Source organism: Populus alba, chromosome 6, assembly GCF_005239225.2.
Source record: "Populus alba chromosome 6, ASM523922v2, whole genome shotgun sequence".
Classification (NCBI taxonomy): Eukaryota; Viridiplantae; Streptophyta; class Magnoliopsida; order Malpighiales; family Salicaceae; genus Populus; species Populus alba.
Genome location: NC_133289.1, coordinates 4188268 through 4200512, shown reverse-complemented (window position 1 = coordinate 4200512; position 12245 = coordinate 4188268). Strand labels below are relative to the sequence as shown.

At 32.0% G+C, this 12245-nt stretch overlaps 2 protein-coding genes across 3 annotated transcripts; both read left to right on the top strand.

Annotated features, from left to right (window-relative positions):
• The first annotated feature begins 2269 nt into the window (after positions 1-2269).
• On the top strand, positions 2270-3607 carry LOC118028406 (7-deoxyloganetin glucosyltransferase-like). 2 transcript variants are annotated; one of them, XM_073409862.1, is made up of 3 exons: positions 2270-3053; positions 3141-3299; positions 3471-3607. In XM_073409862.1, exons 1-3 carry the CDS (start codon positions 2783-2785, stop codon positions 3605-3607), a joined length of 567 nt encoding a protein of 188 aa, XP_073265963.1. In that variant the 5' UTR covers positions 2270-2782. The 2 variants fall into 2 exon arrangements, with proteins under 2 accessions (XP_073265963.1, XP_034887860.1); XM_035031969.2 differs by having other exon boundaries at positions 2270-3299.
• A 90-nt stretch (positions 3608-3697) lies between these two features.
• Positions 3698-4635, top strand: LOC118028414 (7-deoxyloganetin glucosyltransferase-like). The gene has a single exon (XM_035031975.2). It carries the CDS (start codon positions 3698-3700, stop codon positions 4394-4396), a length of 699 nt encoding a protein of 232 aa, XP_034887866.1. The 3' UTR covers positions 4397-4635.
• The last annotated feature ends 7610 nt before the right edge of the window (positions 4636-12245 follow it).

Genomic DNA, 12245 nt, shown 5'->3' with positions numbered 1-12245 from the left:
GCGATGTTAAAATTTAGACTTTAGAACAGTTAGGATTTAACCCAATAAAGTAGAGACTCTCTCATGAAGAGAGATCTACCTTGAGCCTTAGAAAGACCAATAAAAAGCAATTAAACAACAATGCAGCTTACCTTGGGTAGGATGCACTAGGGGTGATGCGTCTTTCCCTTGCACAACCAGTCCCTTACTTAGATTTTCGTAGATCATAGGTTCCTAGTGACCATAATACTAGGTGACGACTCCTAAACATTAGTCATAATTTTATGATTAAATCCGAAAAACCTTCCCAACACACCACACCTCTCATCAGAAGGCACGACAAAGAGCCTTCATTGTCGCCAGACGACGTCGCGCCCCCCGCGACAATACTCATCCCAAATAATAGGATGACATTCACTATGCAAATGTCTATAGCATCCTCTCTCTGTTTTTTTTTTTTTTAAATTAATTGATAATTAAATTTTATAATTTAATAATTAGTTTTATATGAGATTATTTCAGTATAATGATCCGGGTTGCAAGTTTGACATGTTGATTCAAGTTATTTTTACAATTTACTTTCTATAATATTATTTTAGTCTCATGATCTGAGTTATAAGTTTGATGGGTTTAACTGGATTTACTCAGGTTATGTGTGTGTGTGTGTGTGTGTGTGTGTAATTTTTTCTTAATTTTATCATTTAACATTAAGTAGATAGGTAGATTGAAAATTAGACTTTATAATTTATTTCAATTTACTTTCTATGAGGTTATCTTAACATTATAATTCGAGTTATGGGTTTGATATATTATTTTTGGGTTGACTCAAGTCTTTTTTTTTTTTCTTCTTATGTTTTAATTATTTTATTTTCAATTTCATCATTTAATATATATTGGGTTGTTTGGGAAATGAACATCATATTTTGTTTTGATTTTATTTATATAAAGTTATTATATTCTTATGATTCAGGTCGTGTATTTTGTCAGAGAACCATCTCAACTCAATAGCTTAAGTTGTTAGGTGAGGTTCAGGATATAATTTATATTATTCTCTAACACACCCTTCAAGTGAAAGCCCTTTAGGCTTGAAACTTGCACATGCTTACATTACCTTATGCTTAATTTTTACCAAATAAATGGGGGTTGTGAGATTCGAACTCGTGACCACTTGGTCATTAAGGCTATGATACCATGTTAGAGAATCATCTCAATACAATAGTTTAAACTGTTAGCTGAGGTTCCAGGATATAATTTATATTATTCTCTAACATATTTAACATATTAACTCAGATTGATATGAGTAGATTTAATATGATCTCAAATTTATTTATTTTTTATATAAATATATTAAAATCATGAAAAATACTAAAAAAACAATTTAATATTTTTTTCAAGATAAATAATATTCTAAAAATCACTTGGAAGGAAGAGCAACATTAATTTCACAAGATTTTTCATGAAAAGAAGCGTGGCGTGTAGTGTTTGTGAAGGATTCAGTCAGCAGGAACCCAAATTCATTGAACCATTGGACGTGAATATGATGTTTTGTCCTTGGGGAAAATTAATATCAAGCAATCATTAGTTTAATATTTTTGCAGTGATTTCAACCCAGATGAAATGGTAATATTGGTGAGAATATTCGTGCCTTTATGACTTTGCCAATATTGGTGAGAATATTTGCCAAGATGTGATTGGACACAATGAACCTCTCTTCGCTTCTACGAAGAAGATGAAATTGATGATCTGTCCTCCTTTCTTATGAAATCTTAACTCAGAGGTTTTATTCGATGACCCGTTAACTCGGAGTTCAGCCGGGGCTGAGTTTGGTTTTGAATTGTTGAAGAAGTTGATCGATCAAACTTGAGTGGTTTATGAGAATTTGCGGCCTAAATAATCTAGTCAATGTTTTATGAAATATATATATATATATATATATATATATATATATATAACAATGTTATTTCAATTTATTTATTTATTTTTAATAAAATAACATTATTTTAATAAAATTTAATAAATTCAAGTTAACCCATCTTTAATTAAAAGAGTTTCATATTTTTTAAAGACCATGATTTGTCATAAAAATAATATATGTTATGTTAGTTTAATATGTCTTGTAATCAATAAGTTAATCACACATTATATTATTATATTAATATACTTTTTAAATAAAAAATATTTTAAAAAAATAATCACTACCACACTTTCCAACACTAACAACTAACAACAATCTTTTGCAAAGATAATAATTGACAGCCCTGATTCTTTATATATATAAAAAAAAAACCTTCAGATGTTGAAGGTGTGTGATTGGACACAGTGAACCTCTCTTCGCTTCTGGGAAGAATATTAATTGATCTGTCCTCCTTCGTTCTTTTATAACAGACAGCATAGTTATAAAATCTTAACTCAGTGGTTTCATTCAATGATCCGTTAACTTGGAGTTCACCCCTAGCTAAGTTTTGTTTTGAATGGTTGAACAAGTTCATCGATGAAACTTGAGTGATTTGATGAGAATTTGCGACCTAAGCAATCTAGTCAATGTTTTAGTAAATTTATATCCAAAAAAAAAAAAACGTAGTTTTTAATTTATTTTTTTAAGAAAACAATATCATTTAAAAAAAAAAAAAAAAACTCAATCCGAGTTCCAACTTTTTCCTTATAAAAACACCCTTACCTTTCATTGGGTGTATACACGTACAAAAATTGTAGCTTTGCTCTATATAGGGACAGAATCTCTATATTGTGTAGGCAATATATAGAGCAAATATAGAAAGAAAGTAAGAAACAAAGAATTAGAGAGATGATTTTTAATATTTTAGCTGACAAGCCTCATGCAGTTTGCATTCCCGGCCCAGCTCAGAGCCACATTAAGTCAATGCTTAAGCTATCAAAATTACTACATTACAAAGGTTTTCACATAACCTTTGTCAACACAGAGTTTAATCATAAACGTTTGCTTAAATCTAGAGGTCCTGATGCCATGAATGGCGTGCCCGATTTTCGGTTTGAATCCATTCCAGATGGCCTCCCTCCTTCAAATGAGAATGAAACCCAAGATGTCGCTGCACTTTGTGAGGCTGCCAAGAAGAACTTATTAGCTCCGTTTAATGACCTGCTTGACAAGCTTAATGATTCAGCATCTTCTAATGTGCCCCCAGTGACTTGCATCGTCTCTGATGGTTTCATGCCCGTCGCTATCGATGCTGCTGAGATGCGCCAAATTCCGATTGCTTTGTTCTTCACCATCTCTGCTTCCAGCTTCATGGGATTTAAACAATTTCAAGCACTCCGAGAAAAAGGTCTTACACCACTGAAAGGTATGATCACGGAAAAAAAAAATGTAACTATATGTATTTTGATTAAGATTTTCTACTAGTTCATTGTATGGTCCGTGAACAAGGGAAAAAGGTCATTTTTATTCATTGACGTTGCATTACCTTTAATCAAAAAGCTAATATATGAATTCAATTTTATTTTTTTTGTTGCAGATGAGAGCTTTTTAAGTAATGGCTACTTGGACAAAGTTGTAGATTGGATCCCAGGAATGAGAGATATAAGGCTAAGAGACCTTCCAAGTTTTGTTCGTACAACAGATCCAAATGATCTTATGTTTAAATACTGCTAGGAATGTACTGGGCGGGCTTCTGAAGGTTCTGCTGTTATTTTCCATACTTTTGATGTTTTGGAGCAAGAAGTTCTGAATGCCCTTTACTCTATGTTTCCTCGAGTCTATACGATCGGTCCACTACAATTGCTTCTCAATCAGATTCAAGAAGTATATCTAAGTTCTATTGGATGCAATCTTTGGAAAGAAGAGGTTGAGTGTCTCCAATGGCTTGATTCCAACAAACCCAAGTCAGTAATATATGTGAATTTTGGTAGCATAACAACCGTCACGAAGGAACAGCTCGTTGAATTTGGCATGGGACTTGCTAAAAGTGGCCATCCATTTTTATGGATAATAAGGCCTGATATGGTCACTGGCGACTCCAAGATATTGCCTCCAGAATTCACTCAAGAAACCAAGGAAAGAAGCTTTATTTGTAGTTGGTGTCCGCAAGAGGAAGTCCTCAACCACCCATCAATAGGAGGTTTCCTAACACATAGTGGATGGGGTTCAACAATTGAGAGCATTTCTTCTGGTGTGCCTATGCTTTGTTGGCCATTCTTTGCTGATCAGCAAACAAACTGTAGGTACACATGCTCTGAGTGGGGAATTGGAATGGAGATTGATAACAATGTGAAAAGAGATAAAGTGGAGAAGCTTGTGAGAGAGTTGATGGAGGGAGAGAAAGGTAAGAGCATGAAGAAGAAAGCCATGGAGTGGAAAAAACTAGCAGAGGAGGCCAATGGTCCAAGTGGTTCATCGTCTATGAATTTAGACAAATTGGTGAAGGAGGTGCTTTTGTCGTGAAAAAATAAAACTGCATGCTAAACTAAAGACAGTTAAAGCTGAAGACGAATGTATTGTTCTCAAGGTGACATGGTGGTTTCATTGTAATGAAGTGCTTTTTTTTTTTTTTTCACCTTTTTGTGTGAAGAAAGGGGCTGAAAGCCCTCAAAAGAAATTACAATAGGCTAGGAGAGGAAAGGCAGAACCAATGAGATCACGATGCAATACAGGGAGCAATATATTGTTGAGGTAAACTCGTATATGAGTTGTGAAAACATATCAAGAACTAGCTGTGTAGCTGCTCTTTGCTCGACAGGCAATATTTTCATCAATTTACTTTTAGATTCACCCCCTTTTAATGGCCGAAGATTGAGAAACTATTATAATTTTTATTTTATTATAGTAAAAACTAAAAGAGTTGGAGGTTTTCCTTTAGCAATTTTCGATGTTAATTACTGTTCATCCTTTTATATTTTACTTTGAATTTCAGCATTGTATTTTTTTATATAAATTTTTAATTTAATCATCAGATTTTTATTTTGTATAATTAAGTTTTTTGAGTGCAAATTTAAACCTAATTACATATTATTTTGAGAGTGAAAGCTGAATTGCAAGATAAAGAACTGAATTAAAATAATGAAGAATTCTATGATTTTAAACGATGATCATGTGATTTTGAAGAGGATAAGTACCAGCAAGTTGTGCCATAAAACAGTGGCTGCATTTAACTAGATATAAATATCGTCCAGCTATCTATGAAATAACAAGCAAGCAAAGCTCCATGAGTTTCTCCAGGTAAAACAATGGAACCCAAGCCAGCACACAGGCCTCATGATTTGTCGTTCCAGTTCCATTTCAAAGCCACATCAAGCTAATCTTAAATTGGCAAAACTTCTGCGTTGTAGAGGTTTCTTCATAACAATTGTAAACACAGAATTCAATCACAAACGTTTCTTGAAATCAAAAGGCTCTGATGCCTTTGACGGTTTGCCTGACTTGCGTTTCGAAACCATTCCTGATGGTCTCCCTCCCTTAGATATTGAGACCACCCATGACCAAACTTCTCTTTGTAATGTTTTTGCAACAAATTTCCTAACTCCTTCTCCGGACTTTGTTCAGTTCAGATCAAGATTTCTTTAAATTAGTTTAATTCTTTTATCATTTAGAACTTTATATTTATATATATATAAATAAAAAACCTTGTAATTTAGCATTATTAAGCAATAAAAAAAGAAAGGGAATAACTAAGAGAGCTTAGAGAGAAACACTTAATAAAAATATGTCTTTCTCTCAATCTTCTTCTCGTTCTTAAGTTCAAGATGAAGGATTATGCAAAAATAAATACTCCAGTTGAGTGTGGAGTGAAGATGTCTAAGAATGATGAAGAGAAAAAAATAAACTCTATAACATTCAAAATCCTAGTTGAGAGTTTAAGATATTTGACATCCACTCATCCGGATATTATTTTTAGAGTAGGACATGTGAGTTGATTTTGGCTTATGTTATGGATATTTTAATAGCTTTAATCGTTTGGGTTATAATGATAGTGATTAGGTTGGAGATATAAATGATAGAAAATGCACTACAAGTTTTTTTTTTTTTTTTTTTTTCTATATAGGAGACATGACATTCACATGAAGTTCAAAGAAGTAATCTATAGTCACTTTGTCAACATGTGTTTGTCATTCCATATAACTAAGGAGATTATTGAAGGAATTGTGAATACCATAAAAGAATCCTATTGAAATTTATGTGGACAATTCCTCAGTTATTGCATTAGTAACCAATTCAGTAATTCATGATAGAAGTAAGCATACTGATACAAGATTTCATCACCTACGAGATTGCATCGCAAACAAGAAAGTTGAAGTCGAGTATGTAAAGACACAAGATCAAGTTGCAGATATATTCACAAAACTACTTAAATATAATGTTTTTTTTTTCAAGATGAGAGACGTCAAGTTTAAGGGGGATGTGGAAAGTAAACCAGATTTCATTTCAAAAAAATAAAAGAACTAGTCTATCGGTTGAAAACCAGTTGACCGGCTTGAATAAGTTGAATTGGTCAACCAGTTTAGAAATGGTCACCTAGTTCAGTTGGCAGAATACAATTCCTATTCATATTAGAATTTCTTTGTATTAGTTTAATTTCTTGATTGTCTAGGACTTATGCCTGTAAAAAGGCTTGTAATTCAACATTATTGTCGCACCCGACATCACGGCGGCCCTAAAAAATAATAATTCTCTTGAATTAATTATGGAAAAAGAACAGATTCTGGCATCCGGTTCTTTTAGAAAAAATATCTCGTTTGAGGAGTCGCCACCTAGTATTATGGTCACTAGGAACCCTAACTGGTCAACAGAGATTCTATGACTCGGGATTGGTTACGTAAAAGGGAAGATATTATCACCCCTTAAACATTCTGCCTAAGGCAGACTGCATTGTTGGTTTTGTCTTAAATTGCTAAATATTTATTAATTTATGCTGTCATGATTTGTTTATAATATTCCTGACTCTGGCACCAGTGAATATTCGAGCTCGAATAATTCCAACTCTGGCGTTGGTAAAAATTCGTAGCTACAACAAAAATTAGATCAATATATTTTATTCCCTATTCTAGCGCTAGTGAATAAATAAATAAAAATAAAATTTATTTTTACGCATGCACATTTTTTTTCTAGCTAAATAAAATAAAAATACAACGAATAAAAATAATATAAATTTAAACTGGTATTTTTATTCCTGACTCTGGCGTCAGTGAATAAACCAATAAATTTACATTATTTTTATTCATGCATACACATTTTTTTATTTTTTATTTTTCTGCTTTTTTATTTTTTTACTTTTTCTATTTTTTTATTTTTTTGGGCTGGGCCTATCTCAGCCCACATGGGCTGGGCTGGACCCAGCCAGCCCAGCCCGGTCACTAGCCCAAGCCAGTGACCCGGCTGGGCCAAGGTAATTAAAATTACCTCCTCCCTATACTTACACAACTATAAATGAAAAGGGGGTGGGAAGCTTACCTAAAAGTAGGAACGAAAACGATGACGAAGGCGTGGCCGGCTGGGTATTTTCTTCCTCCGCTTTTGTTTTTTCTTTCGCTTCACCTCTGTTTTTGGTTTTCTCCGCTTAGTTTCTTCATGTCCGTCCCCTGTTTTGTGTGTATTTCCTTCTCCTATGGCCCTCTGTTTTTGCTCGTCTTGTTGTGTTCCCGGTGTTACTTCCTCTCTGGAAGCAGGGAAACGGAGACGTGATGGAGGACTGGTCGGGTAGTTGCTTTGTTCCTCAGCTGCTCGTGACCCTTCTCCGTGGCCTCCTCTGTTTCTTTGAGAAGAAACAGGGGAACAAAAACTCTGCTCTTTTCTTCTAGTCTCCTGCGTCTCCTTCCCTTTTTCTCCCCAGTTTCTCTTCCTTGTTTGTGTCTCTGCCCTTTCTCACCTGTCTCTTAGTTTTTTTTTCCTTTTGTTTTTTCCTTTTCGGTCGCTCACTCTCTCTGTCTTCTCTCCCTGTCGTGCATGGCTTTTTCTTCTCCCCAGTTTTTCTTTCCTTTTTTCGGTTCTGCTCCTCTCTCTTCTCCCTCGGTCCCCCCTTTTTCTCTTTGCTGTGCTTCTCTTTATAAGCAACCGAGCAACCTTACACCTCCTAGCATGCATTAATGGCACATCGTGGGCAAAAAATGTTGCCACGTTCTCTGCCGTTTCTGTTGCATTGGGATGGAGGAGATGAACAGTGGGGTGTTTAATGGCAATTTGCGTTTTGATCCTTGAAATTTTGAATTTTTGCAGTACAGTCCTTGGGTAAATTTTAATTGAACCCCTGCATCTCAGCGCCATTTACATATTGATCCTTGGATTTTAATTTATTGCAATCGTGCCCTCAAACGTTAATATTTCTTCAATTAAGTCCCTGATTTCATTAATTTAATTAAATCCAAGTCCAATTAAGTCTCAAAACTTATCAATTCTCCAATTAAACCCTTAATTGGATTAATTAAATCAATTCCAAGCTTAATTAAGTCTCAAAACTTATCAATTCTCCAATTAAATCCTTGATTGGATGAATTAAATTAATTCCAAGCTTAATTAAGTCTCAAAACTTATTAATTTTCCAATTAAACCCTTGATTGGATGAACTAAATTAATTCCAAGCTTAATTAAGTCTAAAAATTTATCAATTCTTCAATTAAATCCTTAATTAAACAAATTAATTCCAACTTAATTAGATTAATTCCAAAGTTCAATAAAACCCCAAAACTTCCATTCATATTGCCCTTAACCCAAAATTTAATTCATTCTTTATTTATTTCATCATCATCATTATTTTTTTTCATCATTTTTTTTCCTTTTCCATAAATAAAATAATAATAATAAAAATAAAATGGTCAAAAATTGGGTTATAACAATTATAAACAAGTATAAAAAGAAAGAGAATAGCTAAGAGAGCTCAAAGAGAAACACTTAATAAAAGTATATCTTCCTCTCAATCTTCTTTTTATTCTTGAGTTTTTGACTTTGTATTACTATTTTTAACAAAGTGACTATATATTGCTTCTTCAAACTCCATGTGAATGATGTGTCTCCCATGTAGAAAATAAAACTTGTGTTTTTTATATCATTCATATCTCCATCCTAATCATTATTATTATCACTATAACCTACAAATTCAAAGTTATTAGAATAACCATATAATAAGCCAAAATCAATAGTACTTTTGATATACTAAAGAATTCACTTCAAAGATCTTAAGTGTGTCATAATAGGTGTCTCCACAAACATACTCACAAGTCCTACTCCAAAAAAATATATATATATCCGGACGAGTGCGTGTCAAATATCTCAAACTCCTAACTAAACTTTTGAATGTTGTAGAGTAAATATTCTCCCCTTCATTATTGTTTGATATCTTTACTCCACACTCAACTAGAGTATTCACTTTTATACAATCCTCCATCTTGAACTTTTTTAGAACCTCCCTTGCAAACTTCTCTTGATTCATAAAAAATTCTATTTTCTCCGTGTTTTGATTTCAATTCCTAAGAAGTAGGACATGACACCAATATTTGTTATCTCAAACTCAAGAACAAGTGTTTCTCTCAAAGCTCTTTTAGCTATTTTTTTTTTTTGTACTTGTTCATAATATTGAATTACAAGCCTTTTTATAGGCATAAAGGTCCATATAATCAAGGAAGAATTAAACTAATATAAGAAAAATCTAATCTAAACAACAATTGTATTCTGTCGATTAAATCACTCAATCATTTTTGAACTGGTTGACCGGTTCTCAACCTGTAAACCGGTTCCTGTTTTTAGAACTAGAATATAGTCTACTTTCAACAGAGAGCTCGAACCTCGAAACAGTCCAGCACATGAATTTCTGTTGTTGTTATTTTTGTTAGCAACAAAAAAGAATTCCTTCTTGTTGTTATTTTTTTAAAAAAGACAATAAAATCCCTTCATTAAAATCTCATTTCCTTCTGTATACTTTCCGGACATGATGATGCTGATTTGCAGAACATCTCTCCAGCAGCAATCGATACCAGTGACCATGCTACAATAATTGGTTTCGGTGATAATTTTTCCCACCCTAAATTTTGGTGTTCTTTTAGCAGCAAGCGAAAAACTTTCTGTTTCGATATGATCGTTTTTAAATGTATGCTTCTCAGCTTGAAATCATATGATTGAACCAGCTTAAAGTCGCTTTTTGATGTGGAGTGTGATTAAATTACATATATAAGAGTAAGTTTTCAAAGCCTATTATGTAGTATGGCTTTGCATCATTAACAAATCATGAAGAAAAGTTGAAGTAATGCTAGTCCCATTGTATTAGTCAATGTTTTATTGGATGCATGAGATTAACGTGTCCTCGAGATGTAGACTTCTTTGCTAGGAAATTGCATCTCTCTTTATTATAAAGTAATTAATCAATTATTGGTGGTTTTTCACCGATTAAGATCCTATTTGGAATTGGGATTGCGAAGCTGAAATTTTTGGATATTTAAAAAAAAAAAATTATCTTGAAAAAATATATAATTAATTTTTTTAGTATTGTTTTCAATAATTTTGATGTGATGATATAAAAAAAAAATTAATATATTTTCAAACAAAAAAACTTTTTTAAAAATTATCCACATAATAACAACAATTTGAATTTTCCTTTCTTTCACTTCTATAAACAAACTAAAAAGATCAAAATAGCTAAAACTGGAGTCTTAATTTTTTTTAAAGTGTTTTTTACTTGAAAATATTTTTAATATTTTTTATTTTTTGAAATTAACATCTTAAAATAATTGAATAATAATAATAATAATAATAATAATAATAAGCATTAATTTACTGTGTTTTTCTACTGCATCATTCATTGTACGCGGTTAGGTCGTTGTCAACTACTCGAGGATCCACAATAATGGAAGTGCAAATAATACAGATAGAAGGACAACGTTTAAAAGGTTTAAAGGCAAATAATTACTTTTTTTAATTATTGATAGATAAATCTTGAAAGGATACCTTCAAGATATTTGGAATTCGTTGAAAAAGAAAAACCAATAAACAACGAGGAAAGAGGCAACAACTCCGACTACTTTGAATAGAATAACTCGTCAAAACATGTGCATGGTGGTTGATAAATTATTGGCTATTTTTATCATGCATTGGATTATATATGTTCATTCAATTTAAATTTACTAGTTTAGACTTAAATGTTCTTATCCCTAATTTAATTTTGGTATACTATGAAGGCATATCCTCCTCACATCTCACTCCAATGTGTAAGATCACCGCTCCATTTCTATAGTAACGACTGTTTCCGGCCTTTCTAACGAGAAACGTTGTTGACGGACGGCAGCCTGACATTCATGCATAGACAACCACGAAAATTTTCCCGTTATCAAAGTACTGATATCTAAGCCATTAATTTCCAAGTCCCGCATCAGTCTAGAATAATGATTTTAATTAGATTAAAATTAAAAGAGAAGATAAAATCCATATTGTACCTCTACAGAAGATAAAAACTCTCTCTCTCTCTCTCTCTCTCTCTCTCTCTCTCTTAATCTTAAGTTAATTGATAATTGAATTTTATAATTTGTTTTAATTAGTTTTATATGAGATTATTTCACTATAATGATCCGGGTTGTAAGTTTGACAGATTGATTCAAGTTATTTTTACAATTTACTTTCTATAATATTATTTTAGTTTCATGATCTGAATCATAGGTTTGATGAGTTTACTCGAATTTACTCAGGTTTAATTTTCAATTATAAAGTTTAATTTTCAATCTACTTATCTATCTAATGTTAAATGATAAAATTAAAAAAACATTATATATATAATGTTTTTTTTTAATTTATCATTTAACATTAGGTAGATTGAAAATTAGACTTAATGATTTTATTTCAATTTACTTTTTATGAGGTTACATAATTCGAGTTGTGGGTTTGACAAATTATTTTAGGTTGACTCGGGTCATTTTTTTTGTTTTATTTTTTAATTATTTAATTTTCAATTTCATCATTTAATAAATATCGGGTTGTTTGGGAAATGGACTTCATATTTTGTTTTGATTTTCTTTATATAAAGTTATAGTTTTATGATTCAGGTCGTAAATTTGACATGTTAACTTAGATTGATATATGTTGATTTAATATGACCTCAAATTTATATATTTTTTTTATTTTTGATATAAATAAATTAAAATCATGAAAAATAGTAAAAAAACAATTTAAATTTTTCTTACAAGATGAACAATATTTTAAAACAAAACGTAGAAGCAAGAGCAACATTAATTTCACGAGATTTTTCAAGAAAAGAAGCGTGGCGTGTAGTGTTTGAGAAGGATTCAGTCAAGCAGGAACCCAAATTCATTGAACCATTGAA